General features: G+C 35.8%; 1 protein-coding gene and 2 pseudogenes across 1 annotated transcript; all 3 read right to left on the bottom strand.

Moving 5' to 3' along the window:
* Positions 1 to 123: 123 nt before the first annotated feature.
* Positions 124 to 1,140, bottom strand: LOC122601181 (annotated as a pseudogene).
* Positions 1,141 to 2,896: 1,756 nt separating this feature from the next.
* Positions 2,897 to 4,239, bottom strand: LOC122601179 (annotated as a pseudogene).
* A 1,046-nt stretch (positions 4,240 to 5,285) lies between these two features.
* LOC122600135 lies at positions 5,286 to 17,223 on the bottom strand. The gene is made up of 6 exons (XM_043772800.1): positions 17,036 to 17,223; positions 16,553 to 16,658; positions 16,070 to 16,114; positions 8,610 to 8,718; positions 7,627 to 7,846; positions 5,286 to 5,957 (listed from the first exon to the last, which is right to left on the bottom strand). The coding sequence occupies exons 1-6, from the start codon at positions 17,081 to 17,083 to the stop codon at positions 5,784 to 5,786; spliced, it is 702 nt and encodes a 233-aa protein (XP_043628735.1). The 5' UTR covers positions 17,084 to 17,223; the 3' UTR covers positions 5,286 to 5,783.
* Between the last annotated feature and the right edge of the window lie 3,001 nt (positions 17,224 to 20,224).

Raw genomic sequence — 20,224 nt, 5'->3', positions numbered from 1 at the left:
TGGAGGTCACAGGTAACTTTCTTTTTTTTTTTGAGTTGAGAGATGGTATTTATTTTCCTTTTAACAATGTTCTTATGCTAGTATATTCATATATCGATACACAGTTCAAAGGAATATGTGAATTCATGAGGAGCTTAAAATAACTGAGCTCTCTCCATTAGAAGAAAAGGGAAGCTTATTAACCATTCTACCAAGTAGCGTTCTGCCCGAGGGTTGGAATGAACTATCGTATTTCTCTTGTAAGATTAATATATTCTCAAGACTTGCCAACACTTCTGCCATGGTAGAACGCTGCTTAGAATTGCTATGCAAACATCTCTTAACAGTTTTAACAAATTCCTTCAAACATTTTGGTGCTATTTCACCTTTTATATCAGAATCAACTATTTGTTTAACTTTTCCTTCTTTGATAGAATCCTGAGCCCATATTGCTAAATTGCATTGCTCTTTATCAAGAGTACTATCCACAGCACGTTTCCAACATAGCACTTCCAACAGCACCACCCCAAAAGCATACACGTCAGACTTCCTTGTCAGCTTCCCAGTTGCAAAATATTCAGGATCTAGATACCCGAAAGTACCTTTAACAAGTGTGTTAACATAAGTTATTGGCTGATTCGTTGGGCATATTTTGGACAACCCAAAGTCAGAAATTTTGGCTGCCCAGTCTTCATGTAACAAAATATTCGAGCTCTTGACATCTCAATGTATGACACCTGATTTAATCCCAGTACCAGCGTGAAGGTAGTGTAGCCCACGTCCAGCACCTATGCAAATTTTGAGTCGTTGAAGCCAAGAAAGAGGGGTACCGAGTTTATGAAGATGATCCTGGAGTGCTCCATTAGACATATACTCATATACAAGGATCATTTCTTTTCCATGATTACAATAACCAATCAATGACACAAGATTACAGTGACGCAACTTTGAAAGTGTCTCAACTTCTGCCCAAAATTCTGCTTCTCCTTGACTGGAAATCGTACTTAGCCGTTTAATGGCTGAAACAACAGAAGTTGATCCATCCATAATGTTACCTTTGTAAACTTTCCCAAAACCTCCATGCCCAACTACTAACGATTCATCAAAGTTTTCCGTTGCTGAAAGAATATCATGAAATTCGAAATGACGGCAAAAAGACATGCTTATCATTGCCAGTAATGAAGAACTTAATTATTGATCAAGTAGAAGTGTCGATTGAAACGGTTGACTTTTACCCAGTAAATGATATTGAGAAATGATTGAATGAAATAAAATAAAAAAAGAATACAATTCTGCCGGCCTGTTCAAAATAATTATAAACTTGAAATTTGACTATGATATCATTAAACTAATAAACTTGAAATTAATTAGTTGTTAGAAAATATTCTTATTATCAATTGCTTTATTTGCATTTATACTTTTATGATTAGCTAGAAATCGGGGAACAAAAGGATAAAAAGAAAAGGATGGGAGCAACCCACATGACTAAATCAAAGTCAACTCTTCCCTGCACCATTATAACAAGAATTGAAGTATCATCAAAGATTACTGAAGTTGGTAAAAAATTTGGAAAAACTTTTAAAGAGTATTTTGGTGTGCAAGTGGCGAACAACTATACCCTCACCGATGCCACAACCCTCGACCTTGTGTACAACAAGGTTATAAAATACTCGTACTACCTTAATACAAATTTTCATGCAGGTACTTTTTAAGTGCATTAAAGTCAAATTATATGTAAGGGTAAATAACTAAATTTGCATCCAAGAATTCATGGTGATGAACAAACTAACAACAGATCTTCTGATAAACTGAATACCACCACTCATGTTTCACTAATTGAATGTTCATCAGCAAGTTATTAGTGTTAGTTCTCTTTTTATTAGTCGGCATATGTAAAAAATTAATGGTGTCAAATACAAGGTGAAGAAAGACATGGAATTCTTAAAGTGGAGTCAGTGAACAATCTCCATATATAAGAGAATTGACATACTTTTAAATGCAACATATCTCTATCTTTTCCATTTAGAATGGTCTATTTATTAGAGAATTGACATACTTTTTAAATACAGCATCACTCTATTTTTAACCCATTAGATCATTTTATTGATAAGACCATTGTTGAAGATGTATACTTTTGTAATCACACTTCGAAAGTCGTTGATTATGTACCGATTATAGGAAAGTCCTTGCTCTTAAGCTGTCATTCAATTGCTTAATATTTGTTCCAAACTTTGCAAAACTTCTTCACTTGAAGGCCTATCTTTATAATAGCCTGCAAGACATCTCAAAGCAAGTGAAGCACAGTCAAAAGCACTTTTTAGAGGGTAATTCTGTTCAAGGCGTGGATCAATTATTTTCTTTAGCTTTTTCTTTTTCCAAGAATTGGACTTGCCCAGGCAATTAAATTTTGCTGCTCGGTAGGTCGCTTATCATCAATTATTCTTAGGCCTGTTAGAGATTCCAGCAACATAACCCCAAAATTGTATATGTCACTCTTCACACTGATATCACCTATAATATCAAAGAGTGCTGGTTACAATCTTACAATACTACGATACATTGTCTTCAGAGCAGAGGTATTGACTTATGCACCAGAGCACTTTGTTTTGACTGAAAACAGACAAATTCCTTTTTAATTCTTATACTTCACGAGAATTATGCTCTATTCAAAAGAAAACTGATAAAGTAAAGTACAACAGATGCTCACGAACTTTGTCACGATTACTTAAGAATACGGTAACCTACCTGTCAACGCATATACTGGGTCTATAACGGTATATTTCAGTTCTCACATTTGACAACTGACATAAGATTTGGAAGCCATAGGTAACTTTTTTTGGGAGTTGGTGTTTCTTTTCTTTTTATCAACGAGGTTACGCATATATGTATACACAAAAGTTCAAAAGAATATGTGAATTCATGAGGATCTTGTAATACTTGACTTCTCTCCATTAGAACAAAAGGGAAGCATATTAACAATTCTACCAAGTAGTGTTCCGCCTGAGGGTTGCAATGAATTATTATATAGATTTACCCCTGTTCTCTCTCGTCTCTCTCTCTCTCTATCCTCTCCCTCTCCCCAACGGTAACAAATTTCCAGATCTAAGATCTGAATCTGTGATCCGGAGAGTGGGATCGAGTTTGAGATTGAGTGTTTGAGAGCGAGATCCGGTTAAGGCTTCCACTACGGTGGATCTAACCCTATTTTTCACTTTTGGGCCGGAGGTCCCTTCCACTCTGGTGGATCTGGAAGCAGCCTCTCTATCTTTGAGTAGGGGTAAGGTCTGTCTACATCATACCTCCCCCGTACCCCGGCTTTTGCCGGGATTGGGTATCGTTGTCGTTGTCTTGTAAGATTAGTACATTCTCAAGACTGGCCAAAACCTGAGCCATGGTTAACAGCTGCTTTGTATTTGTATGTAAACACCTCTCTGCAATTCGAACGAACTCCTTTAAACATTCTGGTGCTATTTCACCCCTTATATCAGAATCAACTACATGCTTTATATTTCCATCTTTAATAGATTATTGTACCCATCTTGCTAAATTCATTTGCTCCTCATCAAGACTTCTGTCTATTGCACGCCTCCGACACAGTAATTCCAACATCACTACACCAAAAGCATACACGTCGGATTTTCTTGTTAGCCTTCGAGTTGTGAAGTAATCAGGATCCAAATACCCAAAAGTACCTTTAACAAGTGTATTGACATAAGTTATTGGCTGATTCGTTGGGCCTATTTTGGACAACCCAAAGTCAGAAATTTTGGCTGCCCAGCTTTCATTTAACCAAATATTCGTGCTCTTGAAATCTCGATGTATGACACCTGATTCAATCCCCATACCAGTGTGGTGGGGGTAATGTAGCCCTCGACCAGCACCTATGCAGATTCTAAGTCGTTGAAGCCAGGTAAGAGGGGTACCATTACCAAGTTTATGGAGATGATGTTCTAGTGTTCTATTGGACATAAATTCATAAACAACGATGATTTCTTTTCCATGATTACGATAACCGATCAAAGACACAAGATTACAATGACGCAACTTTGAAAGTATCTCAACTTCTGCCCAAAATTCCTCCGCTCCTTGACCGGACATGGTATCTAATCGTTTGATGGCTGCAACAATATAAGTTGATCCGTCTATAATGTTACCTTTGTAAACTTTCCCAAAACCTCCATGCCCAATTACTAATGATTCATCGAAGTTCTCGGTTGCTGAAAAAATATCATTAAATTCAAAATGACGGCAGGAAGACATGGTTATCGCCTGTAGCAAAGATCTAAAATGTATCTATTCTATTTTTATATAAATACATGATTATGATAATATGCATCTATTTTTCGACTTTTAAATGTATCAATTTATATAATGTATTATACTGTACTATGTACTATACTATTGTATGCATTTGCATTAGATGAACTGAAATGACTAAATTGTCCTAAAGAGTACTTTGCATTCTCAAGCATAACTATCCCTATAAATGTATTTGATCTTTCTTAAACTAAAACTTTGCATTCTCAAGCATAACTATATGTTTATTTCTATATACAAAGGGTTCAGTATTGTAAAACAAGTATTAAAGTAAAACAGATATGACAAGATCTTGACTCTTAGATCATGGTTAAACTGATGCACGAAGATTCACAAAACAATTGATGTACGATGATTTTTATGATGCAGACGGTAATAAAAACTATTGTTTTATTAGTTTTACATTAATACTTTTTAATTTGCCTAAAACCTCTATATACATACACATAAATGTATCCATATATCTACGTCTTAAAGATACACACACAAATTGTGAAAAAAGTAATAAAAAAAGTCTGTCTTGATTGTGTTTGTTTACCTTTTTCATACATACAAAAATCTGGCTATAATAATATTAATTAATCTAATAAATTTGAAATTAATAATTAGTAGTTATAAAGTAAGATCAATTCCTTAATTTATATGTCTATGATTGTCTGGTAATCGGGGAAGAAAGAATATAGAGAAGATGCAAAAGGAGATTTACTTTTCATGCAAAAAAGATGCAAAAGTCATTTCGATATGAGTATGAAATATAAAGGTTAATGTATTTAATAAGAAATTTGAAAGATGAACGCATACATATAGAAATGAATAGTCCTATACTCCTATGCATTCCAAATCAAGTAGTAACACTTTGAAAATTATTCTATCTCATGGAAACAACACTCCTACATAGCTTGAAACGGTGAAAAACGATAGGAAGAAGAATGATGCAGGTTAACTCATTATGAATCACCAAGTCACATGCAAGGAGCATGAACAATATGTTGAGTCAACTCTACTCACATAATCAATTTGATATCATTCAGGCATTGGAAAAAAAACACATAAATTGGCACCCTCACTTTTAGAGTAGTCCTTGAACAATTACATGCAACTCTTGCAAAACTTTAAACCTTGGAACAGCAAGATGGGCTGAACTATTGAGGATCAAACCAGCAGAATTGTTACCGGTTGAACACAAACAGTTCGCATCTAATTTTCACATCAGTTTGTTATAAAACATTCGTCAGGTTTGAACACTAACCTCATTTACAGATTACAATGAACTTGAAACCTTTTAAGTCCAAAGATCCACTTTATAACGAAATCCGAGAATATACTAATTTGGGTCTAATTTATAGATCACACAGATGATTGGTTTGGCACTTGACTACTCGGTGCTGCAAAAAGCACTTGCACCATGAACTATATGAAGATAAGATTCAGTGTGTAGACGGATTAAGCAAACCACCAGCATATCTTATTTATGACCAACGACGTTACTACATATCATCTTCGTGGTGGGAGTGATGTCTGCGCCTGGATTTTCTATTGTGTTTTCGAATTTGCTTTCTAGATGATGTGGGTGGGGCAGGACGTCTGATTTCCTCAACACTTGATGGGAGTCCAAAGATACAATCAAAAGGGTTTTCCATTGCCACAAATCCGCTACTCATCTGTATTAATGATAACAATAGAACAAGTTAAAATTTTAGAATCTCAGAAAATGTTGGACTACGATATTCTTTTCCATAGATATGAGTAGAGAGTTTAGATGATCAAGCCTATCCAAATATTGCATATCCGCAAATGAAAAGTTAGTATGGTAAAAAATATTGTCGGCAAAGTGAACTAGTCGTACGGGTTGGATCGACCCATTTTAATATGAAAATTTAATCAATAGAATAGGAGGTTGTATGCAAAATAATACGCTTTGCGTAAAAGTGAGCCAAATTCCTTTCAGGTAAACATTTCTGAGTTCCATTAAAAACGTTAGATAAATGGGTATAATAGCCAAGTTTCAAGAATAAAGTCAGAGTAAACTTTCTTTTTGTAGTTCATAATCATGACCAAAAATAATACTGGTCTTGTAATTTTGAATTGTTTTGCCTTCTTCACGAAGTCTTCAAAGGAGATCTTCAGTACACACCTTTAAACATGAAAAAGATATAAAGTAGGAAGCATGCTGCTGCCAAGTATATATTCTCTTGAGCTATGTAGTCAATTTCAGTGGTATACCAGTGGTATTTTGGTTTTCGGACCCCGAGATTTTCGGTTAAATTCTCCCGAATCTCACTGAAATCGGTCAAATTTCGGTGGTATACCAGTTTTTCAGGTTTATTTTTATTTTTTACTTAATTTCTTTGTCCAAACTAAAAAACAACATAAGAACCACTATGTTTTTTCAAGTATTAACACTAATCTATCAAATATTGACACTTTTATGCTTGACTTAGATATTTAGATTAAGTATTAACTAAATATAACTGCTATTTGTGTGTATAATTGCAATCTTTTTGGTATATATATATTATATATAAGAGTTGTATTCATGAGAAACCACCAAAATTGGTGAAACCCAAGGGCTCAATCTCAGCCCTTGGATCAACAATTATCAATGGTTGGGATTAAAAATAAACTTACACATGAAAGTTTCCATCTCCGGCGGTCAGCTCCGGCGACATCACCCATCATCTCCAACGGTCAAATTCATCTCCGGAGGCGGCAATATCTCAGGCGACATTTCCGGCGATTATCAATTTCGTTTTCGGGTGGATACGTACGGCGTTGCCCTCATCCGTTCTAAACTCGTTGTCACGGGACGCATATGGGAATCGTATGGATTTGATGGGCGGAGATCCAAGAGATGGTGGCGGTTTGATAAGGTACGGACGTAGCCCTTGATGCCGGCGTCGGCGTCGTGGGTGTTTCGCCGGAGGAGGAGGAGGTGGCGGCGACGCTGGAGAAAAAGGAGGTGGTAGCCAGCGGCTGTCTCACCGGAGAAGAGAAAGAGGTGATGGCCGGCGGTTGTCAAGAAGGAGAGGAGAAGGGAGAAAAGGATTAATCTCATCCATTGATGAGGATAAATCAAGGGCCAAGATTTGGTCCTTGGGTTTCACCAAAAATTATGGTTTCATGTGAACAATCCTCTTATGTAAATATCTTTTAGAATATTAAGATTACTGAAATAACCGATATTTCAAATACCGGTTCTTGACCGAAATACCGAAATTTCGGTCCGTAACTACTTAGCTCTTGAGTTTACTCATTTGACCCTCAATCTGATACCAAATATGATATAATGAAGATCAACTTTTACAATCATGAGAAAACAATGATACTTACAGGAACTGGCTTCCTTCCCGAACCAATTTTGGCATCATGATCATAAGATACATTGTTATCTGCTTCTTGAGGATGAGGTGGATTTTCGAAGAAAGTATTTCGAAAACGCCACCTTGATTTTGGGATGTCTGTTGTTGAATCATCAATAACATTTTCACAGTAGAAACGTTTGGGTATATGTTTTCTTGTCAATGGATGATTTGGATACCTTTTCAGCATTCTGCAGTTCAAACACAACTTCTTTTTATCAACTATTTATGCAGATAAGAAAGAAAATTATAGCATGTAATACTATAACATAATGCTGTAAGTGAAAGGTCAAAGGTCTAAATAAACATCATATAAGTAGAATCGAGTAAAGGATCGATCTAAGAAATTCATTCCATTAACTATAACAGCTTATGGAAAGAGTAGTACCATTAATATTCAGAAAACCCTAAAAGCGAGACGGTGGTCCGAAACCAGAGGTACATTTGAATTTTTTATTGTGCTGCCATCATTTTCAGACCAAAAATATAACTTCAACTTCGTTGTGCTAGCACAGATTACATGCTCAATACTACACTCTATCGAGAAATTTCTCATTTTGTTATTACAGTTCCTTAGAAAATAGAACCATAGAAGTAAGTATTTGTATCATCAATCAGACAGATAATTATGAGTATGAAATTGTAATAAAACACAAGAAGATAAAACCGCCTTCAATTGCACATTTCTCCATGCATGGTACATGTTACACTCGTGTTGTAGCTATATGCCAAACATAATCAAACTATGTTCTTCAACGCGACTATGTAATAGTATGATTGTTATCAAACTATGTTCTTCAACACGACAATGTAATAGTATGATTGTTTTAAGTTCTTTAAATGTTGCCTTTCCTTGGTTTGATTCAATGCTGATCGGGGTTAAAGATGCATCTAACTGTGCATTAAGGCTTTCTAACTAATTGAATCTGAAAAGAAAATGATAAAATGACTCACATATTTGCCAACTCTTTTTGCATCCGAGTTCCATCCATGCAAAGAATTTCTTCAACACATGAATTAACTGACCGCCTAAATCTCCATGATGCACTAATAGCAGCAACCCCTGTAATTTGTTATTTACATAAGATGAGAACTGAGTAACAAGAAAAAGAGATTCTTTTTGTATTTTATCATTAAGGGGTTCAGACTTGAAACCATGTGCATACACAGTACACATATATACTACTATGTATGTATATCCGTACGCTTGCACGTGTGTATGAATGTTCGTGTCATCGTGTGCAAGTAACGTGTGTATGATAGTTGCGGAATCACGGGCACCAAATGATAACACTAATATTATCCTCCAAAAGGGAATGTTCATGATTTTGCACAAGATTGCTCTAGAGCATACATTACCTTATTCATTAATTATGACATTACTTCTATGAACAAATTAAGAAAAGAGGTCCAAAAAAAGCCAACTACTAGACAGTCATTTGAGTCATTTGTTTTAGATTGGAGATATAATTATGGATATTTGAAGTGTCTCTAGTTCTTCAACAATTTTTTCATGAAACTGATTCAATGCTACCTCATTCTTACCCAGAAAATTCATGTATGGATGCCTCATATTCACCACTCTTTTTGTTTTCCAGTTAATCTTGATGGCTTAATCACATGGATTTAGGCTTCATTGATTTTGTAGCATTACTCTACTAAAAACACATTCATTGTGAGAATAAAACTCTATAATGCAGAAATAAATATAACAATTCTACAAAAAAACACATTGACACCACATTCCATGGTATCATAGCTTAATTTGAGTTCCAAGTTTTCTTGTAAACAAAAAACAGACTAGTCATTTGCGCCTCTAAGCCTTAGTTATCCTCACTTCTTCAGGCTTTTATTTCAAGTAATCCTATAGTTTGAAAGTCATGAATGTCTCATTGAACAAGAACATATCTTGTGTACAACAGTCACCTAGTGTTGCCCAAATGCATACAACAGTTAACTTGTACCACCCTAATCCCAATCGGTCCAACGATCTTACAATGACAGCTCTCCCTAGTTAAAAAAACTCAATCCAGTAAATTTGTTCTCGTGTTCTTTATAGGTTCGCATGGTCTGATGGTCATCATGGGTGAGGAAGGCTTAAAAACCCCGGAATTAAAAAGCTTTCTAACGTATGCCTCATGAAAACTTAACAACTCCATAATGTCATGACTGGTCAATTCCATGGGGTCGCACATTAGCCAATCATAAACCTGCTAAAAAAGATGGAGATGCTATCAAGGATGATTACTCTAAGGAACTCATAAGAAGTCTTTCAGCTCAAACCCAAAGTTAGGGAAATTTTTTGAAGTCAATTCATGCATACAACTCGGAGCAAGGCTGGAGAACTCGCGAGGCGGGATCGGCTTGGTGAGGAGGGAGTCGGGAGTTTTTTTAAACTCGGACTCAATCGATCGGGGAGTACCGGATCGGGTTTCATATATATAAACATAATAATTCATGATATTATAATAGGTAAATGGGTGGGAACTCTCTCGTCCCATGTATAGTATTGGTACCCAGAGCGCACACCGCATAGAATCATGCCCAGTGAGTCACCATCCTCACACACGGGATCACAAGCTATAGTTTCTCCACTTGCCCTTGTGATACAGAGAATTTGGGATTTAGAGAAGAATTTATCAAATCAAATATATGAGTATTATCATTGATATTCAAGTATTTATACACTGTTGACTAAGCTTTGACCCCGTTAACCGCTACTAACAACATTCAAAATTTTAACAATAACACCCCCTAACTTATTGGTATATTTGGTATATTACAAATCAACCCAAACTAAAATATAAAACTATTAATATGTAACAAATCCCCCCCCCCCCCCCCTTAAGGATTTTTGCCCCCAAAAATCGAAATTAGGGAAACAATGCTGCAAGTCTCCCCGATATTCCCATGAAGCTTCCTCCAACGAGAGCCCATTCCAATGAACCAAAACTTGCATTGCTGACTTAGAACCTCTCTTCACCATTCTCCTATCCACCACAGCTCTGGGAGTCAAAATGAATCTTGGACCAGTAGACAATGGTGCAGTAGACAATGGTGCAGTGTGAACTGATGGTCCATGAGCTCTTTTAAGCAAAGACACATGGAATGTGTGATGGATTTGAGCTGTGTCTGGAAGATCAAGCTTATAAGCAACTGAACCAGTTTTCTATTATGGTGAGCCTTCAAAGATTGTTGTGCAAATGGATGTAACTTGACATACACCTAATCCCCTGGTGTAAAGTCTATCAGCCAAGTGTTGCTTGAGCCAAGTGTTGCTTGAGCTTCTGAATGATGCCTTCTCTCTGTCTATGGATATCTTCCACGGATGCTAAAACAGTATCACCAGGAATGAATGGAATGTGTGTAGGTGGTTTAACTCCAAACAAAGCTTCATAAGAAGACATCTTAATGGTAGAATGCCAGGAAGTATTGTACCACCATTGAGCTAAGGGAATCCATTTGGAGTATCAATGCACATTGCCCTCAAATATGCCCCCAAACACCTATTCAAGACTTCAGTTTGGCCATTTGACTGAGGGTGATAAGCAGAAGACATTGACAGTTGTATACCCTGCAGCCTCATAAGCTCTTTCCGGAAATTACTTACAAAAATTGGATCCTTATCTGAAAGAGTAGTGTTAGGAGCACCATGGATCTTAAACACATTATCCATGAAAGCCTTGGAACTGTAGTAGCTGAACATGGATGACTCAAAAGAATAAAATGGCCAAATTTAGTTAGTCTGTCCACCACCACAAAAATTGTGTCTTTTCCTTGGATTTTTGGTAAACCAGAGACAAAATCCATTGAAATGTCAGTAAATATGGATCGAGGGACTCGTAGTGGCTGCAATAATCCAGGATATGCCACCAATTCATATTTTGATCTCTGACAAACACCACATTCTTTAATAAACTTCTTAACATCCTTAGCACAACCCTTCCAATAGAACAAATCACAAATTCTAGCCAAGGTAGGCACCACCCCTGAATGGCCCCCAACTGCAGAAGCATGAAATAAAGAAATAATGTCATTCTTTAATTTAAGTACTCTACCAATCATAACTTTCCCTTTTCTTTTTAGCAACTGACCATCCCAAGACCTATTTTTAACAACTCCACCTTTTTGCAAAATGGCCAACACCTTCTGAATCTCAATATCCTGCTACCAAGAGTCCTTAATTCTATCTAGTAATAAAGGATCCACTGTACTTATACCCATTTGTAATAAAGAAAGACCCTGTACCCTAGATAATCCATCAACCACTACATTGTCACCCCCCTTCTTATATGCAATTTCAAAGTCATACCTCATCAATTGGGATAACCATTTCTGTTGCAGTGGTGTCACAATTGTCTGCTCGGTGAGATATTTCAAACTATGGTGATTAGTTTGAATGATGAAATGATTATTCATCAAATAATGATGTCGTTGATTAACTCCCATGATAATTGCTAATAACTCCTTCTCATAGACAGACCATTGCTAATGAAAGCAATGGGATGCCTGTCTTGCATCAATACAGCACCCAATCCCATTCCAGAAGCATCAGTCTTTATCACAAAGACTTTCGTGAAGTCTGGTAAGCTCAAAACTGGAGGATTACTCGATGCTGACTTAAGTTGAGCAAAAGTTGCTTTAGCTTTCACCATTCCAAGAGAAATTGTGCTTTTTTAGTAATTTTGTTAAAGGTTTGGCCAGCACCCCAACGTTTCTTATAAATCTTCTGTAGTAGCTTGCTAGACCTAAAAACCCCGTCAACTGTTTCACATTATTTGGTGCAGGCCACTCTAAAATAACTCTTATTTTATTTAGATCAGTTGCCACACCTTCCTTATCAATAACATGACCCAAATACTCAATTTTCTCCCTTGCAAATGCACATTTAGACTTCTTGGCCCTTAAATCATTATCCCTCATTATTGAAAAAACCATCTCCAAATCCTCCATATGCTGGACCAAGACCAACTATAGACCAATATATCATCAAAAAACACTAAGGTGCTTTTCCTGAGTAAGGGCCTAAACACATTATTCATTAAGGATTGGAAAGTTGTTGGTGCATTTGTGAGCCCAAATGGCATCAATAAGAACTCAAAATGACCAACATGTGTTTTGAATGCAGTTTTGTAAACATTAGGCTCATACATTCTTATCTCGTGATACCCTGACCTCGAACCCTGCTTAGAAAATATGGTAGCACCCTGTAATTCATCTTAAAGTTCCTCAATCAATGGAATAGGATAAACATCTTTAATTGTGGTTGCATTCAATTGCAAATAATCAATGCACATCCTCCATGTGCCATCCTTTTTCTTAACCAAAACCACTGGAGTAGCAAATGGACTACTATTGTGTCTAATTACTCCAGTATCAAGCAATTCCTGTGTACTCTCTATGATATCTTTTTGTGCTTTAGGATACCTATATGGTTTGAGATTTAGGTTGACCTTATCATCCTTTAAAACAATTTTGTGGTCACAACTCCTATTTGGTAGTAATCCCCTTGGCACTTGGAAAATATCATCAAATTTGGCTAATAATGTCTCTAATTCCTTATCAGTCTTAAGCAATGTTTGACACATAGCATTTTCTCCATTGGTTTCTGCCAATGCTAACAACTAAGCCTGCACTACTCCTGTATGACTAAGCATATTATGCAGTTTTTCCATAGAACTTTTCCATAGAACATAGGCTGACCCCCTGCTTACATACTCCTTTCAACTCAAACTGTTTATCTCCCAATGAATTTCATGGTTAAATTCTTAAAGTTCCACACTATATCATTGAGAGTGGCCAACCATAGAACACCTAAAACTATATCATAGTTCTTCAATTCCAACAACAACATATCTGCAGTGAACCAATCCCCCGCCATCATCCAACTAAAAGCCCTACACATGTCTACACTGGCCATATCATTTCCATTGGCCACAGTGACCTTAACATGTGGAATCTGAGCAATGTTACACCTAATATTCTCAGATAATGCCTTATTCATGAAATTATGGGTAGATCCACTGTCTACAAGGATATGCAAGCTTCTAGTTCCTATTGTTCCTACAACTTGCATTGTAGAGTAGGAAGGGATTCCTAGAATTGCATTTAAGGATATATGAGGTTCTCCTTGTATCATCGTTGCCTGCTCATGATCAGCTACTACTAGTTCTCTACATGCAGTATTTTCCTCCACAAAAGCTACCTCCTCCATACCTTCTTCCACTTCTATCAAGAAAAACTGTTTTTTTCCTTTACACACCTTAATATGACCAGGCACAAATTTTTCATTACAGTAAAAACATTCTCCCTTGCTCCTTTTCTCTTCTAACTACTTATTAGTCATTTTAGCAGGAACTAAGGCATTAGATGGTACAGAATTCACTGGAGTGGCTAATAAAGGTTGTTTTGAGGCATTATTCAGTTGAGGCACTATCCTACTTCAACCTCCTTTATATCCATAACCAATACTCTCCAGCAAGCCTTCCTAATGAATTATTACTCTCATTTTGCATTTTCGCCAACACATAAGTATCTCTAAGTGTTTTAGGCTTAAACATTCTAACTGGACACATAATTTCAGGTTTCAATCCCTCAATAAAACAACTAATTGTATGCTCTTCATGAAGTGTAACCTTAGTGAGTAATGAATCAAATTCATCACAGTAAACCTCTAGTTCTCCTTTTGAGTAAGAGCCTTTAGTGCAGCCAGTGGATCCTCCATTGGTAACCTAGCAGTTATGGATCTGGCATAATCAGTCCACAAGATATCCTCCATAGCTTTATTTCCAGATCGCATAAACCCTAAGTGCCATGAGAGTGCTCTGCCATCCATATGCACGGCGGCATATCTTACCTTGCTGGTTTTAGTGTTTCATCAATGTTAAAGAAGTGATCGCATTTATACAGCCAAACACCAACATCATCGCCATTGAATCTCGGAAATTCAAGCCGAGTTAGCTTATTAGAACTGAATCTACCACCAGCACCGTCGTTACGCGCCGTCACCTGCCGTTGATTCTTCAGTTGATCCACTTCTTTTGTTAATTCTTCAATTGTAACTCTCATCAGTAATGAGGAATCAATATGAGAAGCCAGGAGTTTGTGCTAATTCCTTTTGTAACCGCTCAGAATACTAAGTACGAGTTTTAGGTGCCATTGATTTTAATGAGAAGAGAATCAATAGGTGTCACCAGAAACCTAATCGAAATAATGATCGGAATTTGTTATTCGAGAAACGGTTATCGGAAGCGCTCCAATACCAAAATGATACAGAGAATTTGGGATTTAGAGAAAAAGAATTTATCAAATCAAATATATGAGTATTATCATTGATATTCAAGTATTTATACACTGTTGACTAAGCTTTGACCCCGTTAACCGCCACTAACAACATTCAAAATATTAACAAGAACACCCCCTGACTTATTGGTATATTACAAATCAACCCAAACTAAAATATAAAACTATTAATATGTAATACTTTGGCAAGTTTTGAACATGTGACCTCTAGCATTGATCTGTAGGCCCATGTGATCATATGATGGCGGTACCACTAGGGTTTCACCCCATTGGTAATTCATGAAATTATATGTAACTTAAAAAATAAAAAGATATATAAGTAACTACAAAATAAAAATATACTATAAACTTCAAATATAGGGACTTGAACTGCAATTGTAAGAAAGATGATGTAAGAAAAGGGTTGTTGGGCTATTACTGAAACTCGAGGGGCAAAGTATATAAAGAATGAAAAGGGTTGTTGGGCTATTTCCGATTTTCAGACCTATTCTGAGGCCGATGAGACCAGAGCCGTTGACCAAGTTTTAGGACGAGCCTGGCTGAATCGATCCTTGAACCCACCGATCCCCTATCCGATTCTGATTACTCGGCTAATTCGACCGATTTTTACAACCTTCACTTGGAGAAGCTGTTTTTGGCCAGAGTAGGATTCATTCGATAAGGAAAATTAGGGGACGTCAAAGAAAACAAGAAATTCGAAATATGTCTTGTCAAAAAAATTCACAGGGAAACTTTTATTCTCAGAGCGATTAGGCATCTATACATACACCAGTATAGTGCTAAACTACAAAGGTAATTAAGTCTAAATCTATCATTAAGCTTAGGAACATCCAAACATGATGTAATATGTAACTACTCTCCATTGTAACAACTATATATTCTGAATCAGGTGGTAACACATATGTAACAATAGCACAATCGCCATTGAAAACATCTTGGTAACTCATATAGACAAGACAAAACAAAACAAACAGGAAATGTTTTGACTTATTCAACAAAAAATCAAAAACAAAAGGCTGGTTTTATTACTAATCAGAAACATTTACCAACCGAATGCAAATACAAAAAGGGTCAGGGGGTATAGAAAAAGAGAGGGAGGAAGTGTCACTTACCTCCAGCAAGGTTGATGCGAAGCGACCTATTAAAACTTCCCGTAGCTGTGAAGGGAAAAAGAAACCAAAAGCGTCACAAAGTTGGAGAGTATAATAGGTAAGCTAACTTAGGTGTAGAGGACTTTTCAATATCAAAAGGGAAAAAAACTGAATAATACAGCATATTAATTAGTACCCATGTGGGTTACATTATACAAAGTAGTCAAGGGTTCAATCCACCCCATGTCCCTTTAATCATAGTGTTACGTGATTTACGTTCTCATATTGGTCATTGGATCAGTCGGTGGGGGGCCAATACTGGGTTGGTTATCCAAAATTGATTCACGATAAAGGTTTTTCCGGGTTACAACATTTTACTTTGTTCTTCATTTTATGGTTCCTATTTCCAATTCTCATCATATCAACCTACCAACTGAAAAGCATTATAAAAACAGACAGAAAATAATAAGACTGTTAGATTATAGATACAGTTACAACGGTTACCTGACCATGTAAATGCACCACCGGCAACTGCACCAGCAGTGAGCTGTTGAAGAGTCTTATCCTTCCAAGTATTAACAAAGTTTACTTCTTGACTTGATAACTTTTCCTGCCAACATATACATTAGTAAATTTCACATACCTCTTTCATAACCTATTCAAATGAGCCCTTTTCGTTTTCTCAATCATTTATGCAAAGGTTAACCGGGAAAAATATTAAACTCTACAAAAACAATTCTCATAATCATCATTACAGTAATAGCTAGTCAAACTTAACACATTTAAGGTCCGTTTACTTATGAAAAAAAAAAAACAAATTTATGATTTTCCACTTACAATTTTCACCCTAAACACCCTATCAAATGAAACCTACAACAACCTATCAAATATCAGTTTTTTATTTTTAAAATTTTTGGCATGGATTAAATACTGGTATATTTTAATATAGTAAGTTAAAGAGTGTATATGAATGAGTGCATAACGTACCGGTTTGGATCGGAGGAGAGTTTCAAGATCAATTAAGGATTCAGCCATCTTGATAAACCAGCTGTTCTCAAATGAATATTAGTAAAATGAAAAAAAGAAATTATAGATTTGTGTTCGGCAAAGACAGTAAAAAAACATCACTGTGGGTTTATATGGATATAGAAATAGAAATGAACTTAGAAAAATACACTATTTGTTCTATTTCTTTTTTAAGCCGTGAATCGTAGCATTAGAGGATTTGGGAAACTTTTATACTTATAAGAAAAAGCTCCTGTTTAATAAAAAAGTTTGACTTGGTTAGTAAGGCTACAAGCTTTTAATATTTAGTGAAAAGCTCTTTATCTAAACGCTATTCTACCTAGCGTTCTACAAAAGCTCCTAACGGTTGGTTTTCTAATTACTTAAATATCTCTTATTTCATTACGTGAGAATGTGAGAAAAGGCAGGTAATTGGCTACAGCAGTCTGTCATTCAAATATGTCTAACATACTAAGGCTACTAAGAGTAAGGGTATCTAAGAACCCCTTTTATCCTTAAGCAAGTATTCTCGAGTTTTTTTATAAAGGAAAGTGAAAGAAATGAGGAGAGATAAATGGAAGAGAAAGAGGTGATTTTTCTTCCTTCCAAATCATCCTAAAAATGGGAGGAAAATATCCTTAACAAAACCTATAAAATTCTCTTCCCATATCATTTTTTTTCTTTTCTCTTCTTCTCTTAAATAAAAATCAAGAACACAAATTTTTTAGAGTAAATTACACTTTTCGTCCCTAAAGTTGACACGTTTTTCACTTTTCGTCCCTTAAGTGAAAAAATTACATATTTGACCTTAAAGTTGGCAAATTTTTTCAATTACCGTCCCTCGCCAAACGTCGTTAGGTTTCAGCCGTTAAGTCAAACACATGCAACACACGTGAGGGACTGAAACTGCAAAAAAAAAAAAAAAAAAAAGACAAGTTCAGGGACGAAAACTAAAATTTAATTTTCTGTTGTCATCATCTTCATCTTTTCCGGCTGACTTTTGTCGGAAAATTCGCCGAAAAACTTAAAATGTCAATATCTCACTCGTTTCTTCGATTTAGACCACAAAACCTCCACCAAACTTCTCAACATTAATTTCCGCACGAATCCTAACCAAAAAATTTCAGATTCAACACTTGCCGGAAAACTCAAAATACCCATAACATGGATTTTAAGCAATATCTCTGTACGATTTAGCTTGTTCCAAGAATGCAATATTTATGTTTTCGCAAATAAGTCCAAGTTGGATTAGGTGTATGTGCTCCTCACTAAGACACCAATGGTGTGTCTCATTTATTATTCCATAAGCTCTGCACCAAAAAGAAAAGTAAAAAATGGGGAGAGACCTTCATGTGGGTTCGGTTTTTGTCAATGAGACAAAGACATAAGATCGAAAAATTAGAAATATATATATAAAGAGGGATCAAAGAGGGACGAAAGGACTTGGAGGCCTGACAAGCCCCTGCAACTCAAATATTTCAAATCAAAAATTCCGATTATCGTCACCTAATTCTTAGTTTATGTAATAGAAGTTCAAAGCAATTTACTGTTCATCATTTGGTTGATTATAACTCTTGTTTTATATTTTGTATAGAAACTTTAAATCTGTTGTTCGTGAAATTCTTACGTCGAAATCTCATTCTGAAAGCTGTTACAAGTTCACTATGATTCATCTAGTATTGTGTTAAGTTTCATAGCGATTCGTTACCTTTTATTTTTGGTGATTTAGTTAGATGTTAGTTTCATCGTAAGTTTTTTGAAACTTCAAGCTTTAAGCTTTTAAAAAAAATTCCTAACTAATAAAAAGCTTGACTTGGTTAGTAAGGCTACAAGCTTTTAATATTTGGTGAAAAGCTCTTTATCTAAACGCTACTCTACCTAGCGTTCTACAAAAGCTCCTAACTGTTGGTTTTCTAATTAGTTAAATATCAATTATTTCATTACGTGAGAATGTGAGAAAAGGCAGGTAATTGGCTATAGCAATCTGTCATTCAAATATGTCTAACATACTAAGGCTACTAGGAGTAAGGGGTTCTAAGAACCCCTTTTTATCCTTAAGCATGTGTTCTCGAGTTTTTTTATAAAGGAAGGGGAAAGAAGTGAAGAGAGATGAATGGAAAAGAAAGATGTGATTTTTCTTCTTTCCAAATCATCCCAAAAATGAGGGGAAAATATGTAACACCCCAAGATTTTAAAGTTAAAGAAATTAACCTCTTTTCATAGTTTTGATATTAAATTAATTTCCTAATATTTTATTTTTACATATGGGGTTAATTTAGTTGGAACTCTAGCGGATAGCGAGTATTATATTACCAAGAAATTAGATGGGGCGTGGCATCCCCATAATGTGCCAGCCACATCCATTATTCTTTACTCACACTTCCACTAATCTTCTTCTTCACCTCTCCATGCATCTCCTTCATTTCCTTATTCAAAATTAAAGTTTAATTCCTTCAAGCTAATGATAGAAATCATAATAATAATTGTCACCATCAATCTTTGTCAAGAAATTGAAAAGTTAGGGTTTGTGGTGGAAGGTGGTGGTGGCCGAATTTTAAAGAGAAAATAAGAGAAGAAGAATTTCCAGCCTAATTCTTGAATTAACTTATTGTTTGTTGAGGTATTGATTTTCCCCTACTTAGTTTTCATCTTTCTTTTGAATTAGAGTTCATGGAGTGAACCAATTTGGGGTTTTTGCTAGGATGTAAATTATGGTTAATTTATCCTAATTCCTTAGATAACTTAGTTTGTCATTGAGTTGTGTTGAGTTTGATTATGAAATTGATAAGTACGTATGATAAATTTTAGTTTATAAGAAAAGATGAGTTTTTGCTGGTGAGTGAAATGTGGATGAAATTGGTAGGTTGAAGTACCTAATGTCGTTGAAGATGAAAGTAAATGAGACTCGATGACAAATTGGTTGGGTTTGGGTTTAGAAAGGCTAGTGTTTGAGTATAACTATGTTGAGCTATTCAAGTTGTGAATGTAAGCTTATGCACTTTTATGTTATGATCATAGGTTGAAGCTTGTTTATGCATAATCGTTTTTGCGTTATTGTTCAAGTTGCGGAGGAGGTGAGTATATTTGCATACCTTCATGTATACGTTGGGTCAATCGACCACATTATGTTGAAGTTTGTTTATCCATGTGTGATGATTGATTTGGCATAGG

Source organism: Erigeron canadensis, chromosome 5, assembly GCF_010389155.1.
Source record: "Erigeron canadensis isolate Cc75 chromosome 5, C_canadensis_v1, whole genome shotgun sequence".
Lineage (NCBI taxonomy): Eukaryota > Viridiplantae > Streptophyta > Magnoliopsida > Asterales > Asteraceae > Erigeron > Erigeron canadensis.
This window is presented reverse-complemented; position numbering and strand designations above follow the sequence as displayed.